The sequence below is a fragment of the Salmo trutta genome, chromosome 1, assembly GCF_901001165.1.
Source record: "Salmo trutta chromosome 1, fSalTru1.1, whole genome shotgun sequence".
NCBI lineage: Eukaryota > Metazoa > Chordata > Actinopteri > Salmoniformes > Salmonidae > Salmo > Salmo trutta.
In genome coordinates, this window is record NC_042957.1 from 35,088,352 (window position 1) to 35,108,392 (window position 20,041).

The window sequence follows — 20,041 nt, forward strand, 5'->3', positions numbered from 1 at the left end:
CATAAATTCAACATGAGCCTCCACCACTGAACATACTGCCACACTGCCGCCTGACAGCCTGAGGAGAGGGGGAACACACTTCAGCGTGCCTACTGCTTACCCTTCACGAGAAAAAGGCCTTGGAAGAGAAGCTGTGTTGGAAAAGCAGTAAATGTTGGTCTCGGCAGTGGGTGGATTAAAGAAGGAGTGGATGACAGAGGAATGGGGAATGGCTGAATTTAGATCTATCTCTGGGGGCAGAGTGCAGGAGGACTGGAGGCTGGGCTCCGCAGATACCACAGACCACTGATAGCAGCTCCTCTGAACTGACAAACTGTTGAAGGCAGTGCCTGGTCCACCACCTCCTCCACTTTCTCCTCTCAAAACTCCCTCTGCCTGCCTACTACAGTACCACTAGACTCTCTTGTCTGCCAGCCTCGTGCTCTTTTCTCTACCCAGACCAATAGAGGGGGATTGAGGTTCCACAAAGACCACAGCAGCAGCGGCAGACCTACAGACAGGCAGGCAGGTGTGCTCTGCTCTCTGGCATGCTCCAACACAGCTGGGTCTCTTCAGCCATCAGTGGATCAGCCGACTCCTGCCTCCTGCCATTCATCCATGATATGACTGGGATCCTCCCGGGGCCTCCTGGACCTACAGCGCAAAGGGAAGGGAACTCTGCCGCTACCTCGCCGAGGTGCATGAATTGAGGAGGAAACTGAAGTGAAAAGAGGAAATTCAGCAACTCAGGATAGTTTTTTCTTTGTTCAAGACTCAACTAGCACTCGCTGACCTGACATACTCACATACACGTGTGTGTGTGTGTGTGTGTCTGCAAATCTCTCAAACACAGGAGAAACGTTCCATTGTGAGTTGTGCGACTGGATGACCACTGGATGGATAGAATAGCGGTAAGTGTGTGCTGCAAGTGTTTCCTTCTTCCTTCTCTCGTCACGCGAGACTGATTACAACGCATTAGGTAGACTTCCATTAGATAATATGGACCACATCTAGCGACAGTAATCTACAGTTGGACTGAGATATGTCTATGGATGACAGTTTGTGTACACGAGCACATCTGTTAGCAACTTGGACATGTCGAGTAACACCCGATAGATTTACATTATCCTCGTTCTGCTAACTTTGTCGACAGCTTGTTTATTTGCACTTTCCATCGCAGCTCGTGTACCTTCCTTATTATGGCTTGTCCAATCAGGTAGCCGGAAATGGGTTCCATCTTTTCCCTCCTCATTCCATTACTCCGATGTCATGACAATGAATTATATTTTTCAGAGAGAATAGAATTTCTAAACACCTAGTTATTTAACCATCCACATTGATTGTATATGCTGTGCAAAAACCTTAAGAACCTGCCGTTAATAATTTCACGGTGATGCCTCATTGGTGATAAAAACACGGCGTCAACTCAACTGCTGGCAGGTAATAGTGAGGGCATTGCCTCTTGACTGTGGGAGTAAATAGGTCATTTATATTCCTGTCTGTTTGATGATTTGGGGAGGGTTGATTCTTCCAGGCTGTAGTCAGTATACTGCTCATACTCAAATAGTTCAGTCTATGGAATGAACTCTCAACTCAGATATCCCATTTCACCTGGTGTTCTGGCTACTGCGATAGGGTGGTAAGGCTTAATACCTTTCGTTAACCTTATTACATAAGAAGTTGCCTTTTCCCCCTTCTCTTGCTGTGGAGTTTTGCTATTCCTACTTCATCTGAGACTGGGGGAAGTTTAGCAATGAAAATGGAAAACAACAAATAGCCTAGTTGCCTAGTATCGCAAATTAATATTCTAATAGCACTCCAATGCAACATTTCTCATTGCTGTACAGCTTGTCATCCCAGCAAACATCAGTAAATTCGGTAATCATAAAGGGACTTCTAATAATATATATTTTTTAGGGCATTTTAGATCAGAAACAGCAGGGGAGACAGATTAGGAAGGGTGGAGACGGTGGGATTGAATCCCCGTCTCCAGGGTTGCATACATGTGCCTAGACCACCGGACCATAGGGCCTGCACATAAAGGGATATCTAAGAAGAAAATATGTTTCTTGCATTTGTCTCTTAGCTAAAATACTTCAATAGGTCTTTGTTAGTCTCCTGCTCATAACATTTCCCTTTGGAAATAGATTTGCTGAATGAGCTCAACAGTTTTTTTTTAATGTGCTTGTATGAACAAGGCTTTAAAGAGAGAACAACAAGCAGAGCAGAAACCCTGTAATTAATACCAGACTAAACGTGCAGTATCTTCATTACAAGCCTATAAAAATGATTTGGCTATGTGACCAATTTCAACATTTCTTTAAAAAAATAAAATAAAGACTTCAAACAAACAGGCAATGAAAACGTTGTAATCGTGCTTGCCATTTCACATGAATAATATTTGTTTGATTTTAAAAGAATTCTGGGTAGGGCCCCCTTCTACACCATCATTACAGAAGTGTACCTCTGGCTTTGAATTTGTATTCCTCTTTGGAAGTGCCAACAGAATAACTGCCAAAAGTCTGTCTCTGCCAAACCATAGTCCTCAGTTATGCTCATCCTCCATCATTAAACATTATGAATCTTAGATGAGTACACAGTAATGAGAAATATCGGGACGGGCAATAAGGATGTGAACGTTATTTATAATAAGGGTTGCATGGAGAAAATGGATGGCCCTCCTGTCAGCAAAATATATATTTACATTAACACCCCCTGAAAGCTTGAAACAAAACAAGTGACCCTCCTCTGTACCCAAAATTATAATTAAAACAAAGTGGATAGCAGAGAACATGTCTGCCATTTTGCCTTAGTCCTAGAATAGACCAGAGCCTTAGATACTGTATGCAGTTTTAGAAACTGTTCTTCGTCTTGCAAGCATTATATGGTAACACAATCATTTGATAACCATCTGGCCCACAGCCCTGTGCGCTCAGGATTCGCAGACCACCATGGACAAGAGTAGCGGGTGGAGAAATCTCCTTTATAGTAAAAGCATTGCATGAATCTATCATCGTATTTGCAGGTCCGAGAAAATGTTTACTTTTATAAACATTTCACACATTAGCAGAAACTACCACACAAATGACCGAACTTACAGACTAAGAAAAGACAGAGAGATAGGCCTATGTGTTCATCTTCTCCGATGCCAAATCGGCATGTCTTGTTTGCGACGAAACGGTCCCTGTTTACAAATAATTACATCTGAGACATTATACATTAGGAATCTGAGTATGGTACTTTCAAACGTTTGTCTGGGCAGAAAAATGTACGCTTCAAATGCTGGCTACTCCTCTTCCGTGGCTTAACCCAACGAGAGAAGGTCACAAGTGTTTCCCTCAAAGCTGTCTTGGGTTTAAATATCTTCTATTGTACAGAAAGTGAATAGCTTCATCAACTGATAGTGACAGAATTAGATGACTTCCCAAGTGTATTTTTTGTCTCCTCGGCTATAGAGGGTTGTAGCTCAGCCTCTGAATGTCAAAGACACTAAACAATGATACTCCCATATGTATCGGAGCAACGTCTTTCTCTGGTATTTTATAGCTATAGTTTCTAGAACACAGCTTTGTGGACCAAAGTACTGTTATAACAGGGGTGTAGGCATGTCTACCCAGGCCCACCCACTGGGGAGCCAGGCCCACCCAATCAGATTGTGCAAAAATCGAAATATTATACATTTTTATTATATAATCGGATGTTTTCTTTGCTTCAAAATCTTAGGCAAACAAGGGGTAGGGCTGTGCTTTTTGCCATTTTCTTCAATAAAAGGTAGGACTATGGCATACCCCCGCATACTGCCTCAATTCAATGGTTTTAACTTAATATCCATTCACTGACACAGAGGTAGCCTATTTAAAAGAGTGGATGGTGGATGGAGGAATTCAACGACAAACCTATGGATATTTCAGCCCATAGCCTAATATCGTCTGTCAAACAGGTAGGCCTGCCTGGAAGAAATACATGCAGGCTCCAACACAAAAACCTCTGAAGACGGTTTTAATGTATTATGCCTATTCAAATTTGCCTACTTTCAGCGCCTGGAGCTGTCCATTTCAGGTTGATTGTGCCGCGATGCTGCTTCAAGATTTATGGATCATTTCATCATTGGATCATTTCATTGAGACCACACTATAGAATCAGAGAATCAGAGTTGAAGGGCGGCATCGGACACATCGATACATAGCCTAAAATAAATTTGAAAACACTGATGCAGATGGACGAGAGCCATGCGTCCTCTGAAACACGACCCTGCCAAGCCGCACTGCTTCTTGACACACTGCTCGCTTAACCCAGAAGCCAGCCGTACACCAATGTGTCGGAGGAAACACCGTACAACTGGCGACTGAAGTCAGCGTGCATGCGCCAGGCCCGCCACAAGGAGTCGCTAGAGCGCGATGGGACAAGGACATCCCGGCCGGCCAAACCTTCACCTAACCCGGACGGCGCTGGGCCAAATGGGTCTCCCGGTCACGGCCGGCTGCGACACAGCCTGGGACCGAACCCGGGTCTGTAGTGATGCCTCAAGCACTACAATCAAGTGCCTTAGATCGCTGCGCCACTCGGGAGGCCCCATTCTGTACATTTTCATCCATCCCTAACAACATCTCCTCAGTACAACACATTACTACTGTCCCATAGGAATGACGGGAGTGAAAAGTAAACAAGCCAAAGTAAACAAGGAGTAGTAGAACGTTCCGTTCGAAAACTAGCCTACACATCAGCAGCTACTTCTCCACTTAGTGGAGGCCACGCAATAGACCTAGAATAACACTGCTCTACTGAGAGTTGCCTTGGTTCCCATCCCCCTCCTCTTCTGCATCCCAAATGACACCCTATTCACTTTCTAGTGCACTACTTTTGACCAGGGGTCTGGTCAAAGGCAGTGCACTGGAAAGTGAATAGGGTACCAATTGTGACTCAGCCCTCCTCTTCCCACGCTCCCCTCGCAGCCCAGGCTAAACATGCATCAAATACACTACACTACACCCTCAAAGGGCTAAGCTGGTAAAGGACTTTATAGTCTGCTCATATGGTCAATATCTATCAAAAGGAGTTTATTCAAAATATCCTATTACCACAGATATCACATAACATTAATACGAACGTTCTGTTCACCTTGTTGCGTTAGTAGATGTTTACTTGTCCTTAGAGTTACTCTTGGGAAACTGCATGACCTTGCCTGCCTGCGTACTTAGTAAACTCTTGGCAACATAATGGAGGAGAATTCCATACAGCATACTGCCTTGGGAAGAAACACATTTTAGATGACAACTCCAAATCCAAGTCTGTATGTTTGAGAAATGCAGTTCTTTCCAGTCTCATTGACTCATGTCATGTGCAATAATGAGACAACGGGCTAGAAGTAATATCCGAAGAGTACCAGTAATATTCATGTTATCTAAATAATTGTCTAAATACTGGGTAGTAAAATGACAAAACATTATCTGGTCAGGTCTTAAAGAGCTCTTTATTACTTTTTTCCATTCATGACATGACCATATTTGGGTAGTAAAAGTCCATACAGTTTCTGTACAAAGGAATATGACACACAGTAGTAGTGGGATGCATGCAGCGTGTAAAATTCACAACAGTTTTTCCTTTGACTTTCGGTAGACAGGCTCTGTATCAAGCCCAACTTCGGTGCCTGGAAGGAGAAGGGATAAATATATGGAACTGCATGCTTTTAATAGCCTGCCATGTCCTCTCACATCTCACACACACACACACACACACACACACACACACACACACACACACACACACACACATATAAAGCTCACAATTCTACAATTTTAATGACTTCAATGTGACTCTGTTTGAGGCAGGAGGCCCAAAGTTGGTACTCCATCTAGAGTCTAGGCCGGGGGCGGGAGAGAGGGTTCTACTAAGCTAACCTATGGAATTGTTTTAAGATGCTCATACCAAGGATCATCTAGCTATTTGATTTGGAATTTTAGGACCCATTTAGGTATCAAAAAAAAAATATACAAAAAAAATGTTTTTATCAAACATTGAATCTGGCCTTACTGCTATTAGCCTATGGAAACACATTGAAGAAATTATTCATACATGGAAAAACAAATAGTCCAAAAAATGTATCGAAAGGAAGTTTGTTTTGAAGTGTCTGTCCTATATCTGAGAAATATAAGTAAGATGAGGAAATTATTTATGTACAGTTGAAGTCGGAAGTTTACATACACCTTAGCCAAATACATTTAAACTCAGTTTTTCACAATTCCTGACATTTAATCCTAGTAAAAATTCCCTTCTTAGGTCAGTTAGGATCACCACTTTATTTTAAGAATGTGAAATGTCAGAATAATAGTAGAGAGAATGATTTATTTCAGCTTTTATTTCTTTCATCACATTCCCAGTGGGTCAGAAGTTTACATACACTCAATTAGTATTTGGTAGCATTGCCTTTAAATTGTTTAACTTGGGTCAAATGTTTCGGATAGGCTTCCACAAGCTTCCCACAATGAGTTGGGTAAATTTTGGCCCATTCCTCCTGATAATAATCTGTCTGTAAACAATTGTTGGAAAAATGACTTGTGTCATGCACAAAGTAGATGTCCTAACTGACTTGCCAAAACAAGAAATTTGTGGAGTGGTTGAAAAACAAGTTTTAATGACTCCAACCTAAGTGTATGTAAACCTCTGACTTCAACTGTATATTGTACACATATTTGTCCCTTTTTTTATACACTAAACTACTTTCATACATTTGTATTTTATTTTGTTTATTTATTTTTTACCACTTTTTTGTGATATTCAAATGGGTAGTTACAGTTTTGTGCCATCGCCGCAACTCCCGTACGGACTTGCGAGAGTCGGACACTACAGATAGATGTTGGCAGTTCAGCGGTACCGACTTCAGACGTGACGCTTGTGGGGTTCGTGGAAAACCATCGTGTTCATGAGAGTACCATCATTCCATAGAGGGGTCATAATAGTTTGTAGGCCAAACAGTTCGGATGTTACAGACATGTTGGTGAGAAGACCAATTTTTCGAGATGTCTCATGATCTGACAAACACCGCTGCGGCTCTGCCACCTTTCACCGCAGATGGACGACATCGGCGGATGCGGTGGATTGAGACGCAGCCCATCTCTAGCTTAAACAGACAGATTTTTATGGGGATTTTTTGAATTTTATTATGCTTATTCGATTTCCGTGGGGGCGCGGACATCGATTCTAGGGGGTCCATTAAATCCACACCTGCGGTCATTCACCTCCGGATGCTGCTGTTCTTGGGAGTAGGGTGGTGGTGGGATGTAGAGGGGCTGTGTCCCTTCAGAAATGGATGGGCGCATAAATAGAGCTAGGGGTCTCCTAATGAGGACTACAGCTGTGGTAATGATCACAGTGGCATTTACCCTCCACACTCCCTCCCTGCTACGGTACTTGCCATCACCGGTCTGGAACAGATAATGTATGATATGATATTTTCCTCTTTTTCAAATTAATGTAGTCTTTCCACACAGGACAGAGATGTGAAGCGTGGAGGGGGGGGGGGGGGGGTCTGATAAGGGCCTGAGGAGAAGGTAGGAACATTTATATTTCTCTGTGTCCCAAATGGCATCTTATTCCCTATGTAGTGCACTACATTCGGTCAAAGCCCTATGGGCAACCTTTTATGTTCAGCCCTCTGGTAATGGTTCCTGTTGGGGCAGGTCTGCCACGATAGGGTACTTTCCTTTTGCTGTCACAGTGTGTGAATATATAGACACAGGATTACTATGAGGATAGGTTGTGTAACTGTTGTTGGGATACTGCTGTGTGTGTTCCATCTCCACAAAAGGAGGGGGCTGTTCACAGTCTTATCTGTGCATTGCAGTCGGCCATAGTTCATGCGGTCACTTGAAGGGCGACACCTTCGTATCGGCTGCAGGGCAAAAGGATGGGGATGCAGGTCTTTGTCATCAGTCGGTTTCTATTGTGCTCTGAGTGACGATTGACGAAACACACAAAGCCACCGCCAAGCGAGCACCAATGTCAAATCAAACCTCAAAACTCTCGGCTGTCTAAATGATATATTGAACCAATTAAAGGTACACCAACAAATCTTGAACTGCTCATTTCAGTCAGCCATTCAAATATGCCGCGATGAAAAATATTAGCTTATTACTGTCTTTAATCACATTCTCAGGCTGCCCATTTCCTGAGAGGACATTAGCTTGATCTGAATCAATGACCTTCAGGTTAGTCTAGTCTAGTTCTTTAACCACTCTCACACCACGTTTCTCTCAGTCCACCACTCAGTTCTCCTTAGTGGGGCTGTAGCTCACAGGCAACAAGGATGTGTGGCTGGCACGTCTTTTATGGGACACTGAAAAGGATGGAATTGTATGTTCTGTTGCTAAGGAGATGGAAGGAGGAAGTACGAATCGCTAAGCTGCTCACTCTATTTTATTGTTATGTTTTTTTCTCTCTTTTGAGCCCAGGCAACATTGAGAAGAGACTGACGCACCATGGCACGCTGTCCAAGACACAAAAGGTAAGGATGCTTTTTTTTCTTCTCTCGAACACTGCATTACAGACAAACTATGCACTTATTCACTTTAACAACGCATTTACATTAGCATCAATGTCAGAACGTCACTAAGATAAAGACAGAGTAAAGAATTTAAGAAATTACACATTATTTTACGAGAAATAGCTCATGCATGTTTCAATTAGAAATATTGCATTTTCCATTTTTCTATAGAACCAGCATTTACCTGACAGCTGAAGTGAAGTAAACTAGCTGCTTGCTGTAAAAAAAAGTAACCTACTTTCAGAGGAAGGACACTGCAGCTTTAAATGCACATAATTGAGCCTTTAAATGAACACCACAAAACTTAGTCACACAAAGCCAGGGATGCAGAGTCAAAATGCAGGCAAACAGAAAGCACCCTCACACACGCTTCTCCCCTCAAAAGAAGGAGAAAAAAAGAGCAAAGCGCAGTCTCCTCTCCCCACATTACCAGCCCTTGTGCCTCATCCGTCTGATCGTCACGCTTGCTCGCTCAGTTCAATTCTCATTTCGCTTTTTATCACAGCCCACTGGAGCCTGCACTGAGGAATTATCTGCTGTCAGGACCCGCGCCTGCACCAGGGCGATAGGGAGAGACGGAGCCAAGGAGCCAGGCTCAGGCCACAGCAAGGTGAGGGTGCCGCCGTGCCGGAGAGGAGGAGACTCGCAACTCGCCGATGGCGTCCTCCGCCATGCAGATCCTCGCCTTTGTCCTGGCGCTGCTGGGTGTCCTGGGCGCCACTGTGGCCACGCTGCTGCCCAACTGGAAGGTGAGTGCCGACGTGGGCTCCAACATCATGACCGCCATCTCCCAGATGCAGGGGCTGTGGATGGACTGTACCTGGTACAGCACCGGCGTGTTCAGCTGCACCTTGAAGTACTCTGTTCTTTCACTGCCTGCCTACCTGCAGATCGCCCGGACGACTATGGTTCTGTCGTGCATGATGGCTTGCCTTGGCCTCTGTCTCGCTGCCCTGGGGCTCAAATGTACCCGCTGGGGGGGCAGTCACCGGGCAAAGAGGCACGCGGCCATCGGGGCGGGGGGTTGCTTCATCTTGGCTGGTATCCTCTGCCTGGTGCCCGCTTCTTGGTTCACCAACGAGGTAATCACTACCTTCCTGGACTCCAACGTACCCGAGAGCAGTAAATACGAGCCTGGGGGGGCCGTGTACGTGACCTTTGTCTCTGCCGGCCTACTGCTGGCCGGTGGGGTCATCTTTTGTTTGTCGTGTCCCGGGAAAAGAGAGGGGCAGTTGGACTACACCTCGACATCCACCTCTACCACCTTTCCTGACAAACTACTGCAGCAGCAGATAAACCAGGAGCAAATACAGCGCGACCAGCTCCAGCGTGACCTGATACTGCGGGAGCAACTGCAACGGGGGCAGAAGGACTTTGAACAGCAGACGTCGCCTAACGAGCAGTCAAGCCGCGAGCAGCTACAATGGGGTGACAAAGGGCCCCAGGATGAGGCCCAAGCAGCTGACGAAATCCAGCAGGAGGAGTCTCTACAGGAGAAGCCTCTACATGAAGACAAGGGAACGCAGCAGTTCTACTCTCCATCCAGAGTCCCTCCAAAAGACGCCCGGGCTGGCTACAGCCTGCAGGACTATGTTTAATATGTTTAATCCCTAAACCCTACTCTTGTTAGCGGGGTGGAGGGAGAATCCTGAGGACATTCTACTGGCTGCCTTTGTGAGAGGGAGAGAGTGGAGGAGAGAAAAAAGGGTGAGGAAGGAAGAAGGTAATGACTTTGACAGCCTTATCGCCCCCTCTCATCTCTTCTCTCTTGCTACTGCAAGCGCAAGCAGTAAAGCTATTCCCAAAGTCTTGGAGAAAGGCAGCTTGTGGATTCAGAATCCTGGGGTAAATGCCTCCTTGACTGCTGCTGTGGTGGGTGGAAAGACACAAGGGTAGGGTAAGGGTAGGGTAGAGGAGAGGTGTCATAAAAATGCACAAGCGCAGCACAAGTATTGTATATCCGGTGACAAGTTCCTTTAAAAATGGACGCGGAGGCTTTTCCATAGCAAAGGTTTGATGAGAAAAGAGTGCTGATGATAATTAGCTGCTAATAATATGACATCATTACTTTTGCATAGTAAGTTACCCACTGGGCACACACTGGTTGAATAAACACTGTTTCCATGTCCTTTCAAGGAAATTACGTTGAACCAACGTGGACTAGACGTTTAACTGAGTAGCGTCGATGTGTCTGAAAAACGAAGATGTTCATTGCAAGCTTGCAACTCTTAGACCCCATTTGCCTTGTGAGATTAAAATAATCATCCTCAATCCTATTTTCAAAAGATAAACAGACTGATTGATATTCAGTCTTCTTAGCATGCTTGTTAAATAATGCAGCTCGTTAAGTTATCTGTAGCTTGTTAAATAATGCAGTGGAATGGAGAGTAGTTAGTGAAACATAGCTACCAAAGCATGTGCCTAAAATGTGTTTGTAGAACTTCAACTGTTTGTAAAGGAGAATTACAGAAGACTAAAGAAATGAAAAGGCAGTTCAGGTTCCCACCAACACCATACACACACATCCAGTCCATCTTGGAGGGGAATAAGGTACATGGCAGCAGGGCAGACTTAGTGATTTGGAGGCCCCAGGCAGAGGCCAGTCTGAGCCCCTCTCCTGTAATTTTAACTGTAAAAATGTATTACCATTTAATGTGCCATGAACACAACCAGTCACGATGTTTCCATCTGATTGTCAAACAAATCACTTCAAAAGTAGGGCCCCTTCGCATGTTCATCCAAAATAATTCCAGCATTCCTTAAATAGGCAAGTGGCTAAAACGATCTCACCGGAGAAAGCATCCGAGCGAGCAAATCAGCACCCCTCTGTCTTACTATATGTAACCCATGTATCTGATGCTGTCTGGACAAAAAGAGTATGACATGACATAATCTTTTTATCCAGGCAGAATCAGATACAGTGTCTATAGAAAGACGACAACCCCTAGGATTTCTGCACCTTTTATTGTGTTACAAAGTCGGATTATAACGGATGTAATTGTTGACAAAATATCTACACAAATGTTTTTTTATTTTTTATTACTGAAAATGTAAACACTAATATTCCTTGATCTTTCCTGTGCTTTGCTCCATCCCGTTTCTTTTCATCCTGAAAAACACCCCAGATGTCAAGCATACCCATACCATGATGCAGTCAACACCATGCTTGAAAATAAGGAGGCAGTTATTCAGTGATGTGTTGGATTTGCTCCAAACATAAGGTTTTGCATTTAGGCCAAAACTTTCATTCCTTTGCCTCGTTTTTTTTCAGTATTACTGTAGTGATTTGTTGCATACATATGCATGTTTTGCAATATTTTGATTCTGTTTATTTGTATTTCTCTTTTCACTGTCATTTAGGTCATTATTGTGGAGTCACTACAATGTTGTTGATCCATCCTAAGTTTTCTCCCATCACAGCCATCTACCACTCACTGCCCTTTTTTAATGAGGCTTTCGAAAAGCTCCCTGGTCCTTGTAGTTTAATCTGTGCTTGAAATTCAATACTTGACTGAGGGACCTTACAGATGTTGTATGTATGGGGGACAGTGGAAGGGGTAGTCATTCAAAAATCATGCCAACCCCTATTATTTCACCCAGAGTGAGTCAATATAAGTTATGTGATTTGTTAAGCCAAATTCTACTTCTGAACTAATTTAGGTTTTTCCTAAACAAAGGGGGTGAATACTAATGCAACGACTATATTTGAGTTATTTCATTTTTATTAATTTGTACAAAATGTGTAGAATTGTCTTTTCACTTTGACATTGAGTATTTTGTGTACATCAATAGATTTTTTTTTTTTTTTTTACAATTCAATGTATTTCAATCCCACTTTGTGATGCAACAAAATGTGAAAAAACTTGAAGGAGGTATAGACTTTCTATAGGCACTGTACATGGGCTACACATACATGTCCTCTGCCTTGACGATGATAGCAGTATTATCAGCAGCACCTGTCTTTTTACTAAAGAAATGCGTATTTGTATACAGTTAGAGTCAAAGGGCCCGGGCTTGGTTTCTACTAAGCTAACATATGGAATTGTTTTAAGATGGTCATACCAAGGATCATTTATCTATTTGATTTGGAATTTTAAAGACCCCTGTAGGTATTAAATTTTTTTAAATAAAGTAGCCTTACTGCTATTAGCCAATAGAAACACATTGAATATCAGATTCATACATAGAAAAACAGATCGTAAAAAAAGTTATCAAAAGGATTCCTAACTCCTAATATTGAGTTGCACAATCCATGTCTCAATTGTCTCAAGGCTTAAAAATCCTTCTTTAACCTGTCTCCTCCCCTTCATCTACACTGATTGAAGTGGATTTAACTTTCATAGCTTTCACCTGGTCAAAATATGTAATGGAAAGAGCAGGTGTTCTCAAATGTTTTTTACACTCAGTGTATATTTTGAAGTGTCTGTCCTATGTCTGAGAGATATAAGAAACATCAGAAGAAAAAAAAAAAGGTTTACTGTGGAATTACCCGTAAACTTTACGTGGAAATGCCCTGTTCACTTCCATAATTTTTTTGGCCCGACACGGGGTTACCTTCAGACAAGTCCTGTGACACTTATTGGGTAGAGCAAAATGGAAAACACAATAGTGTTCGTGAGTCTCATCATTCCATAGAGGGGTCATATTAGTGTGCAGCCTAAACCACTCGGACACTACAGATGTTTTTGTGAGAAGACGATTTTCGGGATGCCACCTGGTTTGACAAACACCTCTGTAGGTCGGCCACCTTCCACCACAGTTGCAGAAGGCTGGCGGATCATAGACATTAAAACCAGTGGTGGATGTGGTGGATTGAGACGCAGCCCATGCAAAAAAACATATCTCTAGCTTAAACAGATGGATTTTGATGGGGATGATTTTTTGGGAGTTTATGCCTCGAGCGGAGCATGGGGGGGTATGTTTAAAAATATATATATATATATATTTTTTTTTTAATGCCCAGCTCATGAGGCCCATTGATGATGTGAGGCCTGAAGCAATTTCCTCTTCTGCCTAATGGTAAGTCCACCAGTGCATGGCAGCGCAGGCTGTCGGAGATAATGATCCTCTTTGCTTTCCCATTATCACCTCGCTACGGCTAGATGCACACTACTCATTTACTGCACACCCCCCTGAACACACACACATACACTCTCGTCCTTCCTCTATCTGCCTCGCCCCCTAGCTCCCTCCCTCTCTAGCTGCGAGGCTAAAAGGGTCTTGTACCCAATAATCTTTAAGGCATGTGTCCTTGTGTCATTCACAGAGGGTTCTAATCTACCTGGAACCAAAAAAGATTATCCTTTGGGGACAGCCAAAGAACCCTTTTGGAACCCTTTTTTCTAAGATTGTAGGTCTAGATTGCAGTGCTGCTCTTGTTTTGGAAAAGAGACATCATGGCAATAAAAATCCAGAAATGTTTTGTAGGTTTATTGTGTCATTGTGTGTCTACCTCCCTTGACAGGACATATGTTCTGTTTTTTCTCTACCTGTATGTGAGAGAACAAAAATAACTACAATGGCTCCACTGGGTAAAAGGTTTCCTAATTTGAGTGTTTGTGTCACAAACTTTCCCCCTCAGAAAATCATAAATGTCATTCTGCCTCTGATCAGAGAGGAAAGTCTAAGTACATTTGATGCCTCGGAGAACCAATACTTCACTATGTTCTTATCGATATTCATGTTCGCAACATGGAATACAAATATCTAGGCTAGATTCTAGAATAATGCTTAAAAACAATGCTTGATAATGCATACGCTTTCACTTTTTAAACCGGGAATATGAACTATTTGATTAAATATGGTTTACATGTATTTTTCCTCTTTGAGAATGGTCTACTTTATTATGATTAAGGGCATAACTTTGATGAGTGTGAATTTACTGTGGATATCAGGTTCTTATTAAAATAATGATTCCATGTGATTGTCAATCCACAAGTCATTTAAACTTTAGCGCTTGTTAAGAATGTTTTTGATTGTTAATTGCTAAAAATGAAGAAAAAAATTAAAGATTTGTTAAGCTGCCAACTTGTTCCATAAAGAATGTCAGAGAGACCAATGCTTCTTACAATGAAGATGAATGGGATGTACATAACTCGAACAAAACATAATGACTGCAACATCCTAGTCTGCCTCTCTCGCGCAACACAATGGAAGTGCATGGGCATAATGATCAGTGCAACAAAGCAAAAGCCCAAGTGTTTCATTAAAACAAAAAGCCTGTTACTGGGCAAAACAAATAAAGTTGTTGCTTTTTCTCTGTACAAGAACGGAAATAAATCCATACGTGAAGGGAGAAAAGACTTAATTTTTTGACAACCAAATAAAAGGATGTGATTTCAATTTAAAATCTGTGTTCCTCTCCTTTCCAAGCAGTTTCAATAGCTTGACGCCCCAAGTTTCCCCCATAAGAAAACATGCACATCATCAGATTCTGTCGAACTTGATCTTCCCTCCCTTTAATATTGCTCTTTGTTGTCTGCCCGTGCTCTGACTTCCAACACCTACAGATAATAGGAGCATGTGATGTGAGGCTAGTCAGGCGGTGGGCTCTGCTGGGACTGGGAGTCAGGCTTGTCCAAATGAAAATCTACATACTCTTACAGTGGGTTCACTCAGGCATCAAATCAGCTCAATGCACAAACAGCTGAGCACCATCAGTCACACACACACACACACACACACACACACACACACACACACACACACACACACACACACACACACACACAGAGCGTTTATGGTTCTTTATCTCGCTTAGTGCAATGCCCATCTAATTAACCAATTAGATTGATTTTGTGCCACAAGGTTGCTTTTCATTTTTTTCCCCTAGATACAACATTTCTTCTGTGTTGTTTTCTAATTATCTGCCAGCCCTATCACCTACAAACAATACTTAGGTGAAACCAAAGAGGTATTATTGTAATTTTCTTTGATAATAACTAAAGCAATTATTTAGTCATTTTAAAAAATCCGCCCTCCCCCCCAAAAAATCTCTCAATCCGTATGACTCACACCGAGCACATCCAAAAAGTAGACAAACGTATGATTTGAGAAGATATCACCAGTTCATTCATCAATAACATCCCTTGGGATTTCACCATAGACCTTAGTGTTCACAAGTCTACTAAACTAATACAATCACACAGATTTTAACACCAGCAGTACATTTTGTGGAAGCTCTGCATAACAGCAAAGGCGTGAAACCAAATAACAGTTAGCCATTATCAACTGTTTTAGTGCATTGAAGTGAAAGCCCCAATGGAAAAATTCCTCACAGTGAACAGGATTGAGGTAATGGACTGCAAGTTGCAACCACCACAACTCTACAGTGTCAAGAGAATTTTCTGTGAGGTCTGACGTTCCCACGGAAATAGAATTCTAGTTCTGTGGTCGTTCCACTATGACAGACAACAGCAATAACTGTGCAGTGCCCATGCATACAATGTATCAAAGAAGCAGTAAATAAACACATCTTAAATTTAAAAAATGTAGATGTTCTTGCTGCCTACACTATGTCTGTATTTCATTCTCAAGGCAGTGCATATCATATATATTTTTTTAACTTACTGTAGCACTGTGGTATATTGAGATTCTGCTCACCCTTGGGGCATTACATGACGATGCCAACGTAGTGAATCCTTGCTCCTAAGCATTTGGTATCTTGAATGACCCCAACTAAAACTGGAGGAATTAAGAGAAGCAAAAACGAGTCAGCAAATTCTATATGATTCAAATCGAAATGCATCTATTCAGTATAAGAAAACTTGATGGCCTATATACTTTACACCACCACTACACACATATGTTTGTATGTCTTTTTTGTTTCTGTTCTTTATGAAGACATTTAATTGAGCAACTTCCATTTAGTGGGGATACTGGAAGACATCTTGGATTCTTGCTCACCAAGAACCCTTACAATTCACCAATAACATTTCCAATGCCATCTTGAACATTGGCTTTAATCCCCAAATTAAAGCCATAGGAAACAACAAACTCATATAGCCTAATAAATGCTACTCCAGTTAATCCAACCTGGCTGCACCAAACCACCAAGGCTCAAAACCTTCAGATGGAATTACCGGTGTTCTGCAGATTCCCGTTGCATCACTCGTGGGTTGACGGCATGTTTACTGTCGTTTTCTCATTGCTCTCGGTCATTCTCTGAGCAGTCCTCTTGAATCTAAAACAAAATTGAGGCATGACTTACTTGATTGCATGCACTTTTTTTGCACACCCAATAACACACCCAATGATCTATTATATTGCCTTCGCCTCATCCTCTCTGGCATCAATCAGAAAAATCTCCTGATTACATGACTCGATCAGAAAATAATGACACGGTGGCCACTGTGTTTGATATTTGAACCGGTTTGGTCAAATTTTGAAAGCCAAAGTAAAGTTAGCGACCATTGAGCTATAGGAACAAGGTTATATAAAAGGTTATAAAGTTAGCAACCTTGTCATACTTAACCAGCACACCATGGTGGCGGAAGATACCTACGTAAATGACATTTCGGGCAGTGATCCGTTCTATTATACCTCAGTGCAGTGACCACACGTGTGACGGATTTTGGTTAGAAAAGGTGTATCTTATGTCAGAATTGACTTTTCGTAGCAGGTTAGGAGAACTTACACAGTAGGTTTGGAGAATTAATGTAGCAGGCTAGGAGAATTATGTTAAGGTTAGGAAAAGGGTTGGGGTTAGCTAAAATGCAAAAACAATATCAACATTTGAAGTCAATTTGACATAGACTGTATCCCATCTAGCCATGGCCCATGAGATTCGCGAAAAAGAGAAATCATCCAGAAAATGCATGCAATAAGGGTGCCATGAAAGGAGTGATTACTGGGGAAGCGGTAAAGGTGAAAGTAGACCAACTGAAGGGGAAGATTCCAGATGTTTGTGATGCTCGTCGTTTGGTGCGAGTGGTGAAATAGAAGAGTCAATGTCTGATCTTTTGAGTTTTGATGTTGAGTCTTTGCCTGACAAAGTGATGTGAGGTTATTTAAGGTGTCCCTTATGAGCTTTTGTGCCAAATCCATTACGTTGTTACAGGTGTCAAGCTTATGGGCATGTGGCAGCAGTGTGAAGGAGGGAGGTTCCTAGGTGTGAGAAGTGTGCAGAAGTGCATTAGACAAAGGAATTTGTAGCATTTGGGAAACAAGCGGTATGTGTTAATTGTAGGGGTGCCCATGGGGCTGATTCGTGTGAGTAGTAGATCTGTGCCAGTACAGAGGGATAGGCCAACGACTGATATATGCTTCAGTAAGATGGGCTTGTTAGCGTTCATAGCAATGGTTACCTACTGACATAAAACGTTTTGTTGAATTGTTTAACTTTTAAAAAGGATTTTGGTTATATTTAACCAGCGCCAGGCTAACCAGCTAGCAAATTATGGGTTTTGAATAGAGGAAACGTTTTGAGTCTTCACAGTGGATACACATTGTCAGCGCATTTCAAAGACTAGAAGAATGAACACTAACAACCCTGGTCCATGTGGTATCTTGAAACATAGAGCAACGTCAGATGTTTAGAGCTCAACCACAGCTGATCAACCACCAGCCTGGGCAGCTGCAGTGGGCGCTATGGATCTCCACTATCATCTGGGCTTAATGTTCCCAGCCGGTAGTACACTTGTGTCCCCCGGTGACCGATTCATACTTAAAATATTATCCATTCAAGCTGTAAAGGCTTCGATTGCCTCCTTAACTCGATTTAATGGCGAGAAGACGGAAAATAAATGGAAAAGACGAACCATCAAACAGGCATAGCGTCAATACAGGATTAAGATTGAATCCTACTACACCGGCTCTGACGCTCGTCGGATGTGGCAGGGCTTGAAAACTATTATGGACTACAAAGGGAAACCCAGCCGCGAGCTGCCCAGTGACGCGAGCCTACCATACGAGCTAAATGCCTTTTATGCTCACTTCGAGGCAAGTAACACTGAAACATGCATGAGAGCACCAGCTGTTCCGGACGACTGTGTGATGACGCTCTCGGTAGCCAATGTGAGCAAGACCTTTAAACAGCTCAACATTGAAAGCCGCGGGGCCAGACTAATTATAACCAGGATGTGTACTCAAAGCATCCGTGGACCAACTGGCAAGTGACTTCACTGACATTTTCAAACTCTCCCTGACCGAGTTTGTAATACCAACTCAATTCACATACCGCCCCAACAGATCCACAAATGACACAATCGCACTCCACACTGTCCTTTCTCACCTGTACAAAAGGAACACCAATGTGTACTGCATTTCCCACTCCTTCTTTCAGATTTTGATTTTGTAATGTTTGTATTATTAAAAAACTCTCCATGGGTGCCCTCCCCATTATGCTAATAATCAACTATTATTTTGGAACACTTTTTTTGGAGGGATTGGCTCTGAAATGTTGTATACTTTTCTAAATACAGTTCATCTGCTTCTCTTGAGATACGTTAAACATGGTGCCAGTGCCTCCCACTGGCTGAAAGGTGTGTGTACAGCCAGGGCTTATTGAGCGCGTCTGTTTCAGGCTGCAGGTGTAATTGATATGCCCTCCACAGAACTGGAGTTCGATCAAAATTGTGTCTGATCAGAATTACCAGGGTGTTCAGCCTGTTTCGCCTGCTCAGATTCTCCAGGCTACTACGACATGTGAACAAATGTATGGAGGTGAGAGCAATTTGTTTTCTTAAATCAAGGTTTGGTCATTATTATGTGGTTCATGTGATAGTGGCACCACAGATAGACAAGTTTCGAGCTCTGTGTCACATTATGCCACTTAACTATGGGAGTGTAGTAATACATCTTCAGACACTGAGGTAGCTTTATCTCATGGTCAGCTAATCTAATTTGATTTGTAACACTAAGGGACAGTTTCCCGGACATGGATTAAGCCTAGTCCTGGACTAAAAAGTACTTTTCTCCATTGAAAGCGTTTTTGTAGTCCAGAACTCGATTACGCTTCATCTGTATCCGGAAAACCATCCCTAAAGCTTTTTTTTAAAAACAGTACAGCATCTTTGGGTGAGGGTGGAGAAGCATACTAATTTCTTCTCTTTTCATCTCAGGGGTTTCAGAAATCTGGGTGGTTATTGTGAGCAAGACGGCCGGGAACAGTCATGTGTACTCTAGTACTCGCTAAAAAAACTGCACTAACAGCTCCAACCCCAGCCAAAGAGTATTTGAAGACGAGGTACATATTTTAATTCCCAGTTGTCTTTTAGCAGAGTTTATTATGATGATTGATGCAGATGCATTAATATATTATTTTAACCAGCGGAGAAAGTAAGCCAGTACAGTCCGGTATGGCGTCCTGGAAAAATAAATGGTGGGAGTACGCCATATCGGTAAAACGTGAGCCTATTACAATTAACACAAAATGCCAAGAAAACTATGAGTTCGAGATAATTTATTCTTGCTCACAGATAAAACTGAAGGAATGCAGAATTTACATTACTAAGAATTGCAAAACTCTCATTTAAAATACATAATACGTGACATGAATAGAATACAGGACACTTGAAACATTAA

At 42.4% G+C, this 20,041-nt stretch overlaps 1 protein-coding gene and 1 long non-coding RNA gene across 3 annotated transcripts; one reads left to right on the top strand and one right to left on the bottom strand.

The window, feature by feature from the left end:
• Positions 1–23: 23 nt before the first annotated feature.
• LOC115194874 (claudin-20) lies at positions 24–10,996 on the top strand. 2 transcript variants are annotated; one of them, XM_029754799.1, is made up of 3 exons: positions 24–890; positions 8,427–8,479; positions 9,024–10,996. In XM_029754799.1, exon 3 carries the CDS (start codon positions 9,175–9,177, stop codon positions 10,114–10,116), a length of 942 nt encoding a protein of 313 aa, XP_029610659.1. In that variant the 5' UTR covers positions 24–890; positions 8,427–8,479; positions 9,024–9,174; the 3' UTR covers positions 10,117–10,996. The 2 variants fall into 2 exon arrangements, with proteins under 2 accessions (XP_029610659.1, XP_029610660.1); XM_029754800.1 differs by lacking the exon at positions 24–890 and having other exon boundaries at positions 7,993–8,479.
• Positions 5,431–17,144, bottom strand: LOC115194896 (uncharacterized). The gene is made up of 4 exons (XR_003878550.1): positions 16,977–17,144; positions 16,600–16,700; positions 16,121–16,201; positions 5,431–5,626 (listed from the first exon to the last, which is right to left on the bottom strand). It is a non-coding gene; the product is annotated as an uncharacterized LOC115194896 (long non-coding RNA).
• Positions 17,145–20,041: the final 2,897 nt, after the last annotated feature.

Bases quoted from the DNA above. Each gene is read 5' to 3' on its own strand.
- LOC115194874 (XM_029754799.1), top strand. From the start codon at position 9,175: ATGGCGTCCTCCGCCATGCAGATCCTCGCCTTTGTCCTGGCGCTGCTG.